The sequence below is a fragment of the Ailuropoda melanoleuca genome, chromosome 5 (genome assembly GCF_002007445.2).
Source record: "Ailuropoda melanoleuca isolate Jingjing chromosome 5, ASM200744v2, whole genome shotgun sequence".
Lineage (NCBI taxonomy): Eukaryota > Metazoa > Chordata > Mammalia > Carnivora > Ursidae > Ailuropoda > Ailuropoda melanoleuca.
In genome coordinates, this window is record NC_048222.1 from 40,493,059 (window position 1) to 40,509,714 (window position 16,656).

At 40.3% G+C, this 16,656-nt stretch overlaps 1 protein-coding gene across 1 annotated transcript in view; it reads right to left on the reverse strand.

Moving 5' to 3' along the window:
* The window catches only part of IQCH (IQ motif containing H), a 209,783-nt gene that overhangs the window by 98,674 nt on the left and 94,453 nt on the right, over positions 1 to 16,656 (reverse strand). Inside the window, exons 8-11 of the mRNA XM_034660782.1 lie at positions 16,041 to 16,120; positions 13,967 to 14,005; positions 1,335 to 1,886; positions 573 to 639 (exon numbers count right to left, since the gene is read on the reverse strand). Of these exons, the coding sequence (XP_034516673.1) occupies positions 573 to 639; positions 1,335 to 1,886; positions 13,967 to 14,005; positions 16,041 to 16,120 (738 nt within the window). The remainder of the gene's footprint in view (positions 1 to 572; positions 640 to 1,334; positions 1,887 to 13,966; positions 14,006 to 16,040; positions 16,121 to 16,656) is intronic.

A 16,656-nucleotide genomic window follows, 5' to 3' on the forward strand; every position in this document is an offset into this window, starting at 1 on the left:
TGCAGATTATTTAAGCGCAAAAAACACTATTCAACTTCTTAATTATTCTTGTTCACACAGCATTTCCTTTTGCTCAGGCGCCCTAGGTGCAAATAAAGCATCCCATCTGCTCGTAATTAGAACTAAATAATTTCAGAGAATGTAGCTTATCATTTTGACTGCACATTTGATTAAAAACAGTGTACAAGCAATATCCTGGCTTATTGGCGTAACAGCAACAGCACACACAAGCCTGTGTTCTTCTATCATTAAAGAAGATCGAAAACATTATCTGTTATTTCAGGGGGAAAAAATACAACTTTTTAGTTCATTTCATACAGATGAAAGCGAATTACAGCAAATCACCTCTCCACTGAATAGCAGCCCCCACATAATGACTTTATTTGCTTAATCCCCAAATTAAACGCCGTTTCGAGCGAGGGCCCTGTGTTATTACTCTCATCATGTCGAGAACATTTTCCTGCCGAGACCAATTTGAATAAAACAAGGGGCCTTCCTTGAACTCAATCAAGGAGCCATAATGTGGTGGGTAATAGAGGTTGCTGATAGATTTGCAGGCAAAAGTGTTATACCTAATGATGGGATATGGATAATAGTCCTCCTGGAGGTCCTGATGCGATTCCAGTTGGCTGCCAGATGCTAAAAATCAAGAAGAGCATTGATCAGTGACAGGAAGCCGTAGTGGATTCATCTAGTCAAACTTCAGCTGTTTTTCCACTGTACAGTTAAGCCAGGCATAAATTATATTAATTGATTTAATTACATACTTAAAACATCTTCCCCAATTAATTTAATTAGGTGGCTACATGATGCTACTGGCAGGGGAAGATTAGAGGCAGCTCACTTAATTAACAGAATATGAATGAAAAAAAGAGAAAGCAAACATAAATGAAATTGTGAGCACTAATTAAAAGGCTGTCTGCAAACTTAAATACTTTCTGACAAAGTGGTGACAGCAATGTAGACAAGAGAGGATTTTTTTTTCCTAGCAAATTAAAGTGCCAGAAGGTATATATAGGGAGAAAGGTAGTGCAGTTAAAACATTGATTTTCTGACAGAAAGACCATAGTCAAAGTGAAGAGACTTTTTTTCTATAGAAAAAATTGCAATAGATTTTACAAGTGCAAATGCCAGATTCCTGATTAGGGCTAAAATATGATGTACAAACACATGTAGGGTTTGTGCATCATATACGGAGAAGAGTGGAAGGCGAGAGAGGTTGATGAGGAGGGTAGTTGGTGAAAGGGAAGATAAAGAGACAACTTACTGTAATCGCTGAAGCAAGAAATGTTTAGAAAAAGAGGTCTGCCTTAACAGCTGGCAGCCTTGTGTACCTTGGCTCGAATACGGAAATTCTCCAGGTGTCTCTCGCGTGATTCCTTCAGGATCTTCTTCACTCGGGTCTTATGGCAATGTAAGAGCCATGCAATGGAAATCACACCTGAAGCCCACTTCTGCTGGCGATACATGAGGAAGAATTTTCTTGCTTTGAAGCATTTCCATGTGGCTTGGATCTTGTTGGCAGCCTCTGACCTTCCATCTTGGCCCTTGTACCTTTGCCCCGGAAGATTTAACATCATCTGGATATGAAGTGGGTTCTCTAACAGTGAGAGAAAGTCATATCTGGTAAGTTTGTTCTTCAGCTCAAACTCTGGAAGGAAGGCTACCAAATTGTTCCCTTTTATTTTAACTTCTGGTATTGCATAGTCCCTGAGAAACTTCTCGATGTGTTCCAGGAGAGAAAAAATACTTCCCCAAGATAAATTAAAATGTTCCTTGAATGCTAAGAAGTCGGGGGCTGTCTTGTCTATGACACCATTATAAATAAAAAAATCATAGTCCCATGGTGATTTCACAGTTCTCAAAGGTGGTGTGGCTTTCATGCTCTGTGAAAGGAAAATGTCATGAGAAATGAAATAGGATTGCGATTTATTTTAAAAGAGTGGTCAAGACACACACTATCACATTGTCATTTATTACCCAGTGCTGGGAATATGTGGATCCCAGTTTTGACTTACATACATGGCATAATTGGAAAGTCTGGCTAGTATATATCATGAAACTCATCACCAGAAGAATAGCTTAGAGGTCACTCAAAACTATGATCTTTTTTATAAAAGTGTTATAAAATAGTTCAAGGAAACTGATCATATAAAAGCTTACTCTGATATGGTCAGCTGACCCCATAATTTCTGTGATCTACTTTTTACACATGTGTGAATGGAAGCATGTCACTGCCTTCTCATTCATTCATAAGTTATCCACCGGTCCTGAAAAACAGGGTGAAATCTTTCTTTGCAGTCTGTACAATAATTTCAAATATGATCATCAAAGCTGTCCCATCTATTCTGACTTTCTAACAGGCCATCAGTTTCCAGCATTTACAGTTCTTCTGCCACCTTCTGTTAATATCCAGGAGTGATTTTTACAAGGAGCGTTATGTTGTGTGTGATCACCCTTGCCACTCTCTAGGTTTCTCTTGACATACATTCTTTTATTCTTAAATCTGGTATCTTCTTAGGGGACATACCTGGAATTATCCCTGGGTAGAGAGAATGTGAAATCTTATAACAAATAAAACTAAAGAAGCATTGGTTTTTTCATTGTGCTTCTATCCATACTGATCGAAACTTTAAGACATGTAAACATGTCACATTTATTTCTGAATGTCAGGAAGGTTCTCTAAGAATAGAATGATGGCCAGTTTTCTTCCTTATACTTTTCTGCATGAAAAAAAATGGAATAAATGTGATTGAAATATAAAATCAGAAGAGGTTTGGATGACAACAGCAATATGTCATATATAGCCCTTAAAAAAAGAAAGAAAAGGAAATTGTGTTTTGTCTGTGTCTGGTGTGACTTCACTACATTTCATCAATGAAACCTGTTGTACTAGAAAAATAGACACTCTGCCCTATGGTCCAAATGTTCCTAATGGCCTGGCGGGATGGGGGGGGAGGCATAGATATTTCACACCCTGCCTTCTCCTCTGTAAGCCAGGTATCAACTTACTGTGCTGATTGCTTCTTGCTTAGGGATTTAAAGAACAGATTGTCTTCAATATGTCAGCATTTACAGGTGTAGGAGCCCATCTTTACCAAGTTGTAGGATTATATTGCTCTCTGCGTTTTGAAGAGTTTTCGGAGAACTCAAAGGAAAAGACCCAACTAATTAATCAATAACTACTGTGCCACTGCACCGTATTGAGTATTACTGTTAGGTTGTTCATGCTTTGTCTGTACTAAACAAGTATTAACTGACACTCATTAACAAATTCATGGCAGAAAGCTAAAAGAAAAGCAAGCTGAGAGATGATTAACAACGAAAGGACAATAAACAAACACAAAAGTTTTTTCTCAGGCTCCAGGCAGTGGAATAGTTAGACTGTATCTCAAGTAGAAATGCGACAAGCAAGTGTTAAGTCCAGGAGGGGGAATTTCCTTGAATTTTAGAGGCTGACTTTTAACAGCATGAGCTTGTTGTTATAGGCATAGTAATGATGGGAAAAGCCTTCTTGCCAAGACTCTCACCCTTTCTGATCTTCTCAAGGCACCAAGAGAGGATGCAAACTGTCTAGTGGATGAAGACAAATTCCTTCCTCTTGGATGGGCAAGAGAGAGTTGGAGAAGTAATGGGTCCTGTAGCAGACATCAGTGCTGGTGGGAGGAGCCACAGCTGGTGGAAGATGAGTGGCCAGTGTCCCAACAGAAATGGCCCTGGGGGCGGCATTTCTGCCTCCGTCAAGAATGGCATCTGATGGTGGGAAGGTTAGAATTCAGAGAAGAATGACCAGGCTTCATGAGTGAGGAACAGGCAAGTACAGTCATCACAGATGGACATGTCTGCAGCTGGTTGGTCCTGCCAGTCACATGTTGGATCCTGTTGACAAGACCCTGAGTCTTCTCTAAGGAGTGCAGCCCTGGACGAGAGGTTTGCCAGGGAATCTGGTTTCCTTGGAGCTATGAAAATCGTTTTGAAATGGCTTCTCTTTACAGAGACTCCTGTGGAATTGGGGCCATTGATGAAAATGGAGCAACCCTGGGAGAAGATTTTGAAAGGGGAGGCCTCTTAGGTCTCTCTCAGCCAGTGCCTTCCGAAGGCATAGGCCTAGGGCATCTAAGTACAGCAGCAAATGCCTTTCAGACCTTTGGAAAGAATAGCCCTGGCATGGGAGTGGAGTTCCAGAGTTTAACCGTGGCTGTTTTAGAACAAAGGGATTATACCTCTCTACCTTCTTGGATGATATTCCGGTAAAGACCTGTTCTCAAAGGAAACACACTCTTGGACATCAAATAGACCACTCAGGCACGGGGAAGCTATGGGTTTGGAGTCAGCTAAAGCATCACTGTAGTACATCTGTCACAGAGAATGCCACACTTGGGAGCACTTCATACTTAGAGCTGGAAAAGACATGTCTCTCAAGAGAAAGCCTTCCCAAATTAAAGCAGTGCATCAGCATTGTGGGATCCATTGAGCAGGTAAAGACAAAGCTGCTTCACAGCCTGCTAGGAATAAGAGCCCTGATTAAAGGTCAGGCCATGCTTCAGATTCCGGTTCCTTCTGTTATTCTTCCTTTACTATTTATCTCCATGAACTTGTCTACAATTAAATAATTGCCTGCCATCTTTCCCTCCTTCTACCTTCCTTCTTTCTATTCCTTCCTTCTATTTTTTTTTCCTTTCTGCCTCTCTCCCTCCCTTCCTTGTTTGTTTTCGTTTTTGTTTTGTTTTGTTGAAAGTATGCTGTCCTCCCAACGTGATGTTACTGAGCCAGCAGCAGCATCGTTTTCCTTGTAGCGGGGATGGCTCTCCGTCCTGTCATCCACATTGTCTCCTGAGACCCCTCCTTCCCGAGACCCTGGCCACACCTTCGCCAGAGCCCAAACCCGTGGCCATGGCCTAATTATTAGCATCCTGCTCTAACTAACCGAATCAACTAGCTGGGAAATGCTCTTCATCATTTGCAAAGCGTTCCTACTAATTAGACAATTTTGAGAGTTTCTGGAGCCATCATTTAGGAAGAAATCTAAATTTCTAAACAAAACAGGAAGTCAGGATAATGATTACATATGTTGATAAGTCACAGGGGTGAAGCAAAAAGATAGGCCCGGTATCCCCTCCTAAACTTCAGAAATAACTGCCACAAAGAAGAACTCTAGGAAGAAGGGGTGTGTATTTGTAAGCTGAAGGTCTTTATGAGAAATGTTCTCTTCACACATGTGGACAGCATGCTGATGTAGATTAAAACATAGCTGAGGACCCCTAAATGAGACATGACCAAGACTTCCTGGTGGTAAATAATCAAGTATTTGGGATAATCCAACATGGATATCATTCTTAGAGAAGGATTTGCCTAGAAAGACCGACTGAATTGCTTTTGAATCCATAAGCTGATGTTCCCTTTCTCAAACACTCACACATATCTGTTAGTAATTAGCTTTGGCAATTCTGTTGTGTGAAAATGAGTAAATTCCTCCTGCCATTATGGCTCTAAGTGAGTGCTTGCATTCAGAGTAGGAGTGAAGTAACCCTCAGAGATGGAACGTGCATTATTCCCTGAAAACCAGAGATGCCACTTGTCTGGCCTGCTCTATCATATTTGTCGAGTGTCTAAAATGTGTTCAGTTTTGTATAGAACAGATATCATTACCTCAGATGGCTAGCACTAACTGAAAGATATAAACAATAATTAGAGAGAGAGTAGCTGACCTAATCAGGACTTAAGGATTCAGCAGAATTACAGTATTGAATTTTAGAGCATGACAGCTCTTGAAGGTCATTGGCCTTGCCTTTTTACTGAACAGGCTATTATGGACTCAGGGAAATGAGCATTGGCCTTGAGGTCTGACTAACCTGGGTTCAAGCCCCAGCTCTACCACTGTATGCTACATACTCTTGGCCAAGTTATCATCTGCTATGGATTGAATGTTTTGTGACCCCACAACATTTCTATGTTGAAGCCCTGGTCGGCGATGTGATGGTATTTGGAGGTCGGGCCCTTGAGAAGTAATTAGGTCATGAGGGTGGAGGCTACCTGATGAGATTAGTGCCCTTAGAAGAGACACAGGAGAAATGATCTATCGTGTGAAGATACAGCAAGAAGGCACCTGCTTGCAAACCGGGAAGAGGGCCCACACCAGAACCCAACCATACTGGCATCCTGATCTTGTACTTCCAGCCTCCAGAACTGTGAGAAATAAATGTTTGCTGGTTAAGCCACCCAGCCTATATTTTGCTATGGCAGTCCAAGCTAAGACAGCATCCTCTCTACACTTAAATGTCTCTCATCTCTAAAAGTGAGGGATCCCCGCCGAGTTGCTGTGACTATCATAACGTGTAAAGAAACTTTCACAGTGCCTCACCTCCGGTCCGTGTGGTTATCACCATAGGTAGGAAACTGAGACTCAGAGAAGTTAAGTGATTCATCCAAGATCACACAGCTAGTTGCCCTTCCACTCCCCACAGCGCTAACTGTCCAGAACTCCCCATATGGCCCCTTACCAAGCTGTGCTCTCCTCATTCAACCTTCCTGTTAGCACCGTCTACATCAGAGCCAACCTGGTCCTGACCTGCTGTTCCCGTCTCATTTGAAAAGCAGTCTATTAAACCAACCCCTGTGAACATGCTGATGAACCATGGCATGGTAGGAAAGGGGTGGATTTGAAGTGAGAAGACCTAGGATCTAGGCTGTTACCACCTTACTAGATGGTCTTGGGAAGTCACTTCTCCTGTGGGGTAGTGGTTTCCATGAGGGGATCATTCAGGGTGCTTCTGATTTTGACACCCTATGTCTGTCTGACTTGAAGTGTCACCCCTTATTAAATGCTATGTGTTGTTTAATAAACTCCTGGAGCTAGCAGAGCCATCAGATTGAAGGCAAACATCTCCAATAGCATCATCTCACATACCATGAAAAAGACCTGGGGATTTTTCCCCCTTTTCTCTTTTTTAAATAGGAAGATTTTCTAGAAAATTACACACCACAGTAGAGGAACAGCTGTTTATACCAACTACATGTAAAGGTGGTCATGGGGAGAGAACCCCAAAGAATGATATTCCAGTATTTCAGGGCCTGCAAATCAACAAAATAGTTCTTAGTTCATAGGACCTAGAAACTGCATTTAAGCCATAAGTGTCAATTAAAAGTGAGAGTCAGACTCCCTAAGCTTTATAAAGAGGATAAAAGGCAAAAATAGAGAACTCACTGAGCAGAGAATATAAAGGAAGAGAATTGTGTTTAAAGGCCACTCAGGGGCGCCTGGATGGCTCAATCGTTAAGCGTCTGCCTTCAGCTCAGGGCATGATCCCGGCGTTCTGGGATCGAGCCCCGCATCAGGCTCCTCCGCTGGGAGCCTGCTTCTTCCTCTCCCACTCCCCCTGCTTGTGTTCCCTCTCTCGCTGGCTGTCTCTATCTCTGTCGAATAAATAAATAAAATCTTTAAAAAAAAATAAAGGCCACTCAGATCAACAGCAGTTTTCTAGGGATAATTTCTGCAATTGCTTTGAAAGGTATCGTTATTCAAATGAGTCTTCCTCAATTCTGAAACACTTTCTGAGGAGGAAAAAAGTTCCCACCCCTACATGTATTCTTCTGGAACAGAAACACTCAATGGATCAAATTCTGGTTGAAGATCAAACAGAACAAAATCAGGAAGATTTTTTAAAGAGATGGAATATATTTTCAGTCAAATGTGACATTTCCTTTTCTAGAGACCTCTTTTTACTGCTGCATTGATTTCATCTTTTCTGCTACCTTTGTAATATTTTCTGAGAGAATACGACATAGTGAAGGACCTCTTGGAACAATTACAACTGACAGGTGGAACCTGCCTGGGATCCGTACAGGGAACCTGGCAGGCGGGGAGTGAAAAGCAGCCCGGATTCCTAGATTTCTGAGAAAAGGCACATCATCATTTTCTCCATGTTGTAAAGAAAGAAGAGTGAGCCTCCAGAAGGACCTCTGTTATCACCAAAGTAAAGCTTGACATTACAGTTTTCCTGAGGAAAATGTGTGCATAGCAAGTCTGTTGATCCCAGATGGCTAAGGAATGCTTGCAAAATTCCTACAACATCCCACCTTGTCACCTTCTCTAAGCCTACATATGGATGCTGCTTTATTTTAATTCATAGCCCTATCACTATCTGACCGTTATATTGAATATCTGCCTTTCTCACTAGCATCTAAGTCCCAAGAGGGCAAAGACTTGGTTTGTTTTGTTCACTGCTATAACCCCAAGGTCTAGTACACTGCCTGGCACATGGTTAAAGGTCAACAATGATTAGTTGAATGAATCAATGTATGAATGAAGCTGATAGCCACTTGGGCTGGATTTACAGCACAAAACTCTTCTATGATCACACAAGTTATTTGCAAACTCATAGCTTGAGTTTTGAAGCACTAATAAACTACTGAAAATGTCCATACCCTTGACTAAGGAATTCTACTGCAAGGAAGTTTACAAAGAATTTTGTACAAGTATGGAAGATGTTCATGGCAGTCTTATTTATAACAGGAAATGATGTAACTATTTATAATTAGAATAGTTATTAATAATCTGACATTTATAATTTAATATCGAATAATAGGATAATAGCTAAGAAAATTATGGTGTATCTTCAAGACAGAATAGTATGTAGCCATTAAAAATGTTTTATAAAGACTTATATGTCATATATATAAAGGCTTATGATAAATTGTTAGGAGAAAAGAGGCGGATCACAGTTGAATATACTGTATTAACCAACAGAAGGCCATGCCAAAGTTTAAATAATGCCAAAGGATATGGTATTATGGAACTTTTTGGGGGGGCATATTTAGGCATTTTTTTTCTCCTTTCTGAATCTTCCAATTTTTCTGTTCAGGATTAGGTTATAGTTTGATGAATGAAAAGATAAAGTAAAAAAAATTAGGATATTTTGTGGCTTACTGAGAATTTAACCTTTTCTCTGGTGTATATAAGTAAAACTGTTAGTCCCATGCAATAGAAATGTACACTGAGATGCCACGAAGAGAGATAAAGACAATTTTACAAGTATTTTTCCTCAAGTACTTCTTACAAGCAAAAATATCATTTTGCACATAAAACTATGATTTTCGTTCACTTTGAAAGTTTCATGTCAAAAATGCATAGGTAAGGGTGGCAGTTGCTAATGAATTAGAGAAAACAGAAATGGTTTTAAACTATGCCCAGGCTTTGTTTCTATTTTTGGATTTTCTTTTTTCTTGTCTTCCTTTAAGACGGTAAATTAAATGAGGTTTCATGAGGGAAAGTGAATCTGAAAGAGGAAAGAACAGCCCTAGACTTCCTTCTGAATCTCATCTTGTATCTTCAGGCTGTAGAACTCCAGTTCTTGCCAAAATACCACCTGCCTTCTCTGTAACCCTTAGGACAAGACAAGAAAGGAGACTGTGCTATGCTGGGCACAAAGCCCACCAGGGAGGCACTCTGTGCTCTTCAAGAAGTAGGCTGATTTGGAAAAATATCTATTCATGTCGTCTGCCCATTTTTTAATTGGATTATTTGTTTTTTTGATGTTGAGCTGCGTAAGTTCTTTATATATTTTTCGTACTAATCCTTTATCAGATAGGTCATTCGCAAATATCTTCTCCCATTCAGTAGATTGCCTTTTTGTTTTGTTGATGGTTTTCTTTGCTGTGCAAAAGCTTTTTATTTTTGTGTAGTCACAATGGTTTATTTTGTTTTTTTTCCCTTGCCAGAGGGAACATATATCTAGAAAAATGTTTCTACGGCTGGTGTTAAAGAAATTACTGCCTATGTTTTCTTCTAGAAGATATACAGATGGCCAAGAAACACATGAAACAATGCTCAACATCACTAATCATCAGGGAAATGAAATAAAAACCACAATGAGATATCACCTCACACCTGCCAGAATGGCTAAAATAAAAAACACAAGAAATCACAGGTGTTGGTGAGGATGTGGAGAAAAAGGAACCCTCTTGCACTGCTGGTCGGAATGCAGACTGGTGCAGCCACAGTGGAAAACAATATGGAATTTCCTCAAAAAATTTAAAAATAGCAATTACCACATGATCCAGTGATTCCACTACTGGGTGTTTACCCAAAGAAAACAAAACCACAATTTGAAAAGATACATGCCCCCCTATGTTTATAGCAACATTATTTACAATAGTCAAGACATGGAAGCAGCCCAAGTGTCCATCCACAGATGAATGGATAAAGAAGATGTGGCACATATATACACAATGGAATATTACTCAGCCATGAAAAAGAATGAGTTCTTGCCATTTGCAACAATGTGTACAGATCTAGGGGGTATAATGCTAAGCAAAATAAGTCAGTCAAAGAAAGACCAATACCATATGATTTCATTTGTATGTAGAATTTAAGAAACAAAACAAGTGAGCAAAGAAAAAAAATAGACAAAAAAAACCAGATTCTTAAATACAGAGAACAAACCTGTGGTTGCCAGAGGGAAGGTGTGTGGTGTGTTGCGTGAAATAGGTGAGGGGGATTAAGGGCACACTTGTGATGAGCACTGATGTATAGCATTGTTGAATCATTCTATTGTAGACCTGAAACTAATGTAATACTGTATGTTAATCACACTTCAATAAACAAAGAAGTGGGCTTATTCCCTCTAGTAGATAGGTCATATTAAAGCTAAAACTGATGCTAGATACCACCAGGTGGCTTTCAAAGTATATATATTCAAACCTGGAACACTTTGTTCAGAAACAATATAACCTGATGGTAAAGAGGGGCGCAGTTAACAGAGCTGCTGTGGGTGTGAGGGGTCTAGAGCCCCACCTACTGGGAACTTCCTCTCTTTTCCTTTTCCTGGGGGTCTTGGGGTGAGCATTGTAGGGGCAATGGAAGTTTTGTAAAAAACCGAGCTGATCTAAACCCCTCCTACAGATGGGGAAATGAGACTGGACAGGAGCGGAGTCTGTCACACATGTTGCCTTATTAAAGTAGTTCAGCTGACTCACCTGTAAAATACTCACGGGTTTTTAACATAAGAATCAAGAGTAAATGCTGGGGAAATACTAAAGAAAGTAACAATGTAACAATGACTAAGAAAAGCAAGACCCCAAAACTGACATTAAAAGGTTATCACCCAAACCGATTCTTTCTGCAGCAAAGGAAATTTTAGAGCAAAGGTATGTCTTTCGAAATAGGATTTTCTTTTATTCGTTTCTTCTTTAATTTGGAAAAAGTTTTGAAAATACAGAAAAGTATAGAGAATAGTATAAAAAACTACCGTGGGCACATGTTAATTTTTTGTCTTCTTTGTTTTGTATATATATTATATATATATATATATATGTACATATACATGACATTTTTATATGTGTATTATATATATATGTCTGTGGCTCATAAATGAAAGCAAGCAAGCTACAAAAGTCCAGTAGTTTAAACCAGAGGAATCTACATGAGGATGAATTAGATAACATTAGATAATACAGAAATATATAATGTATATATGATATTTATATATGTGTGTGAAGCAAAGACAAAAATATACATTTAAATCTTTTACATTTAAAAATATAGTATATTTTATATATTTATAATTATTTATAAGATTTAGATATATTTAAATTATTTATATATGTGTTGAAATAAAAAAAAAACAGCACATAAGTTACAATTGAAATTCTCTATTTCTTATTAGTTCTTCTCCCACCCCCATTTCCAGAAGCAAACACACTCATGAATTTAACCTGGACCCTTACATCCAATAAATATATTTGTTTGCTTGTTTTACCCATAAAAGGGATTTTTTATCATTAAAATATTAATTGAAATTAAGTGGATCTTAGCATAGTTGTTAACATGCCTCCCTTGGGTATATTTCCTGAGAGGGCCAATATTAGCAACTTTAACCATTTGAACTAGAGCCCTGAAAATACAAGCCTTACATTTCTTGAAACAACTACAAAGTCTATTACTGTGTATTATCTTATTCCTTGGATCCTTGTGCAGAGCCTGACTGACTCCATTTTATCCTTCCACTTCTTGAGTCTTGGTTATTTGGTGAATGAGCTAGAGGACAGAAAAGTCTCTTCAAGTCAGAGCCAACGAAAGCAGACACGACAGCAGAAGTGACTGTGGCTCATTAATGAAGGAAAGCAAGCTACAAAAGTCCAGTAGTTTAAACCATGAGTCCTCTACATGAGGACTGTCCTGAGCATGAAGGAAACAAATGAAAAATGACCAGAAATGGGTTCTCTGCATATGTGATACTGGGGAGAGAGAAAATGTTAGATTACATCAGGGAGGCGGAGATACGGGATCTTTTAGAATGATTTCCACCAAAAACGATTGAAGGTTTACAAACTCTCTAATGCTTTGGCGCTCTGGCAGCCACATGGCCCAGTTCTGTATGCTGGCTCTGTCACTTACTAGGTGGATGACTTTAACTTCTCCGTATTCGGGTCCTTCCAGGAAAATGGGAATAATAATAGTACCTACTGCCAGAGATATTGTCAAATGAGGTGAGCTGATCCGTGTAAATCATAGGAACAGTGGTGGGCACAGAGCGAGCACGTGCTACGTGTAAGGTGCTAGTAGTTAGTAGTTAGTAGTAGTGGTTGTGGTGGTTAGTAGTAGTTATCATCACAGTAGTGGTAACATTTGGAAAACTAGCGCATGTGGAAGAGTTCATAACCTTGTGTGTAGGAGGGTGGACCCCAGAGCCTCACTCTGTCATCTGGATCCTCCGTACCCTTTTATCAACTCTGTGGGCCTGGGGACAATGACAGTACAGAGGTTCTAGGGCTGCGTGAGCACTCGGTGGGTGTGGAAGGTGCTTAGTGTCGTGCTCTAAGAACATGTTCAGTCAACTCTCACTGTCTAAATATTCCTGATACATCATGCCTAGTGTGCTTAAAGCACATCCTGTTTTTAAAGTGTAGAAGCAAGCTCACAATTTCCTCGCAGCAAGAAGTCAAGGGAAGCTGGAGGAAGGTTCTGATGCATTGATTAGTTTATCCAGGGGCAATCTGTCTCGGTCTAGAAGGACTGTATGCAATCATTGCTGTAAATACAGCTCTGTCTAGTCACAGCTCTGCAGAAGTACAAGGAGACCCAAAAGGTGGGCCTATTTTCCTCTAAAAGGGGGGCTAAGCTCCCTCTGAAATTCTGTCTGATAAGATCCCCAAGGAAGGGAGGCCTAGAAGATGTTCTTAAAAATAAGCCAGTGAATTCTAATAACAAGTGCCTTATAATTCCAAAGCATTTCCACACACATTAAGAGCTCTAACATAGCAAACCTGCGAGAAAAGAGCTATTATCCCCATTTGTCAGAGGAGGAAGTGAGACACTGAGAATTTAAGTGACTTGCTCCAAATTCCTCTATTAGTAAGAGAAGAATCCAGCTCTTTCCTGCTTCAAATTCAGAACTTTTATTACTCACACTTGACCCAGTGGAATGATCCTTGCTGGCGCGTACTTGTCGGTGGAAACGATTTCATTCCCCCAGCGTTTTTGTTACCTTATTGGTTTTAGGCAGCTTAGTTCTAAGTTCTAAGCCCCATACCCTCACCAATGACCTCATATATGCAGTGTGTGTGGACGCACACATACACACACATATGCACGTGCTGGGGGCTGCGGAATTTTTTCCAGCATTTTATTTCTTTTTAAGTGGACTTTTAAAAGATGAGAATCATAGATTGAGGTTGAAGACCGTTGTGATTCAGCCAGATTTTGAGTATGCTAAATCACTTCTCTGGATTGAAGCCTGAGAAGTAATTCAGTCCTAACTGAAGAGGGAGGGAGAAAGGTTTTTCACTTTAAATGAAACTTTTTTTTTTCCTGAAGACACAATCTAATTTCTTTAATAAAAGAAGAGCAAAAGAACTTTCGTTGCAGTCTCCAGCTGTCAACCAGCCTCCCATACTTTTGCCCTGCAGCAAAAGGAAGGGACATCAGGTGACAAACCCCAAATTTCAACTAGTCACACAAATTACAGACCTTCCTATCATGATGTCCTCTTGACCTCTTGCTTTTCCCCTACAATGAAGAATGAGACACAGTTTAAATCAAAATGACTCTCATGGGCAATTTTACAAAACAAATAGAAGCACAGAGCCTCCCCCACCTCCTTCCCCAGCTCCCCCCGCTGGGCCAGCCTGTTCCCTCTTTCCATACAGGCAGGAGCTAATAATTAGAAAGACCTTTCTCACCCCAGACAATGCTGCTTTGCTTGCCAAGAGCCCTGTTTGATTTGAAGAGAGAGTTTGACAAAGTAAATATTTTCGAAAACAACTATAGTCGGATGCCAAGTCCCGCTTCTAGGGGACATTGAAAGAAGTTATTTCCCAGAAAGGGCTTCTCCATGTGGCACCACACCGCCCGGTGGTGGGTGCTGATTCAAGGTCTGTTCTGCCTCTCTCAGTGTTTTCTGTGAGCCTTTTCACTTCCACGCGAGGATGCTTTTCACAGAGCGTATGAGTAATTACAGTTACCACTGAAGAGTCGATTCAGAAATGTACCAATTCGGGACCGCAGGAAAGAGTCTTTAAATATTACTGCCCCAGCACTAGAGGAAAGCTTTGTGAAGTCGACAGAGAGGAAATTAAAGGCAGGGCTAGTTAGCCCTCCGAAAGTGTCTTTATGAAAACAATTTTTTTTTCTGAGATACATAGATTACTGCAGAAAACCTAGCCATGTTTGTATTACCTGTAGATATGTTGTCTATAACACTGTGGGACTTGAGAGCTCAAACATGGTGAGAATCAAAACAGGTGCCCCCGCCTGTTCCCGTTATGCACATTAGCCCGTGGCCTTCGCACAGCCTGTTAAACAGCTGAATTTGAAACGATCGTGGTGCAGGCCAAACGCTAGCCCGAAGGCCTGTCTGTCTAGGGATTTGGCCATTTACATCGATTTTTTTTTTTTACCCACATTTTTCATGAAACACAAATATTTGCCATGGCAACCGGGGTGTCACATGACACGCTGCTACATAAACAGCTTGGAAATCTCTTAAGGGGCCACAGCCCACCAGTACTGCAAACACAGGGAAAGCACCTTGAGGAAGATTTGGGCATTAAGATGAAGGTCTGGGAAGAGCAGGTAACAGTCTACTATAGACAGTAGGTTTCATTTCTTCTCTGCCACTCTTCCATTTCTCTTTCTTCCTCGCTTTTTTTTTTTTTTTAAATGGGAGCAGCTGTAGATATGACCACATAGGGTAAACCCAGAAAAAGACTCTGCCAGCTGTCTCCTTTTTCTAGTGAAAAGTTTCAGTTATCACAACTCTGTGGCTTATAAACATAAGAAAGCAAGCTTCACAAGTTCAGCTCCTTTAAACCTGGAAATCTCTGTGAGGATTAATTATGTTGTACTGTGAGGTCCTAATGTTAGAGAATACGGAATATCTTCCCTTTCCTTAGGATATCTGTGTGAAACTGGAGAGCTTGCTTTTAATCCTATGCTTAAAGACAACTGAAATAGAGTAAAACCTCGTAAGAACATACCCTATGCAACACGAATTCGGATATAGAGTAATAGCTATCGTATTCTGGACTCCTGGACTCTTGACCCAGTTAGTGGTATAGGTTGGTCCAGTCATTTAGTTAATCTCACAATAATGTGACACGATTGAATTTTTTAAGACCCCGTGGATAACGTCATGGTGGAGTTTACTTGTACAGCAACCCTCCCTTTAAAAATCAAATGCATCCCAGCAGCCAAAGTAGTATTTATTTCTATATGAAAGGTACAACTCTAAAAAATTTTTTTAGAGTGTTAGAGTATTACTCTATTACTCTAATATTTAGAGTATTTTAGAGTATTACTAAAAATCTCACTGAGAATATTGTAAATGATTCCTTTCTGTTAGTTAGAAGCATGAGGGGCGCCTGGGTGGCTCAGTTGGTTAAGTGGCTGCCTTCGGCTCAGGTCATGATCCCAGGACCCTGGGATTGAGCCCCGCATCGGGCTCCCTGCTCAGCAGGGAGCCTGCTTCTCCTTCCGCCCCCCCCGTTTATGTTCTCTCTCTCAAATAAATAAATAATCTTAAAAAAAAAAGAGGCACGAATACCTTTGATCTTTGTTTCTTGGAAGAGAACTTCTTTGCTTCCACTGGAATCAGCTGTGGTTTCTGAAGTGTAGCGAAAGGGGCTGTGGATGGAGGTGGTGCATTGTTATGTCTTCCAGAAAAAGGCTGAGTTACTGGATGGATGCTATTGGGTTTGCCACTTGAAAGTCAAATGGCTCTGTCACTGTTCACTATTGTCTTGCCTTTATCAATTCAATGAAACATTTGTGATCATTGATTTCAAAAGGAAAGCAAAATGTCAGATCAACTCATTTTGTGCACACTGCCCAGACAAAAGGCACATTTTAAAAGCAGGCATATTAGAGAGTAATATTGGTCATATAAAAACTTTTTGTGGGGGTGCCTGGGTGACTCAGTGGGTTAAACATCTGCCTTCGGCTCAGGTCATGATCTCCGGGTCCTGGGATCCAGCCCCGTGTGGGGCTCTGCACTCAGTGGGGAGTCTGCTCCCCCCTCTCTCCCTATTTGTGCTCTCTCTCTCTCAAATAAATAAATAAAATCTTTAAAAAATGTTTTGCTATAAGATCTCTTCAAATAGCCATATTCCCAAGTTCATTTAATAGGAAAGTTATTATAACTACACATGGTATACTATTCT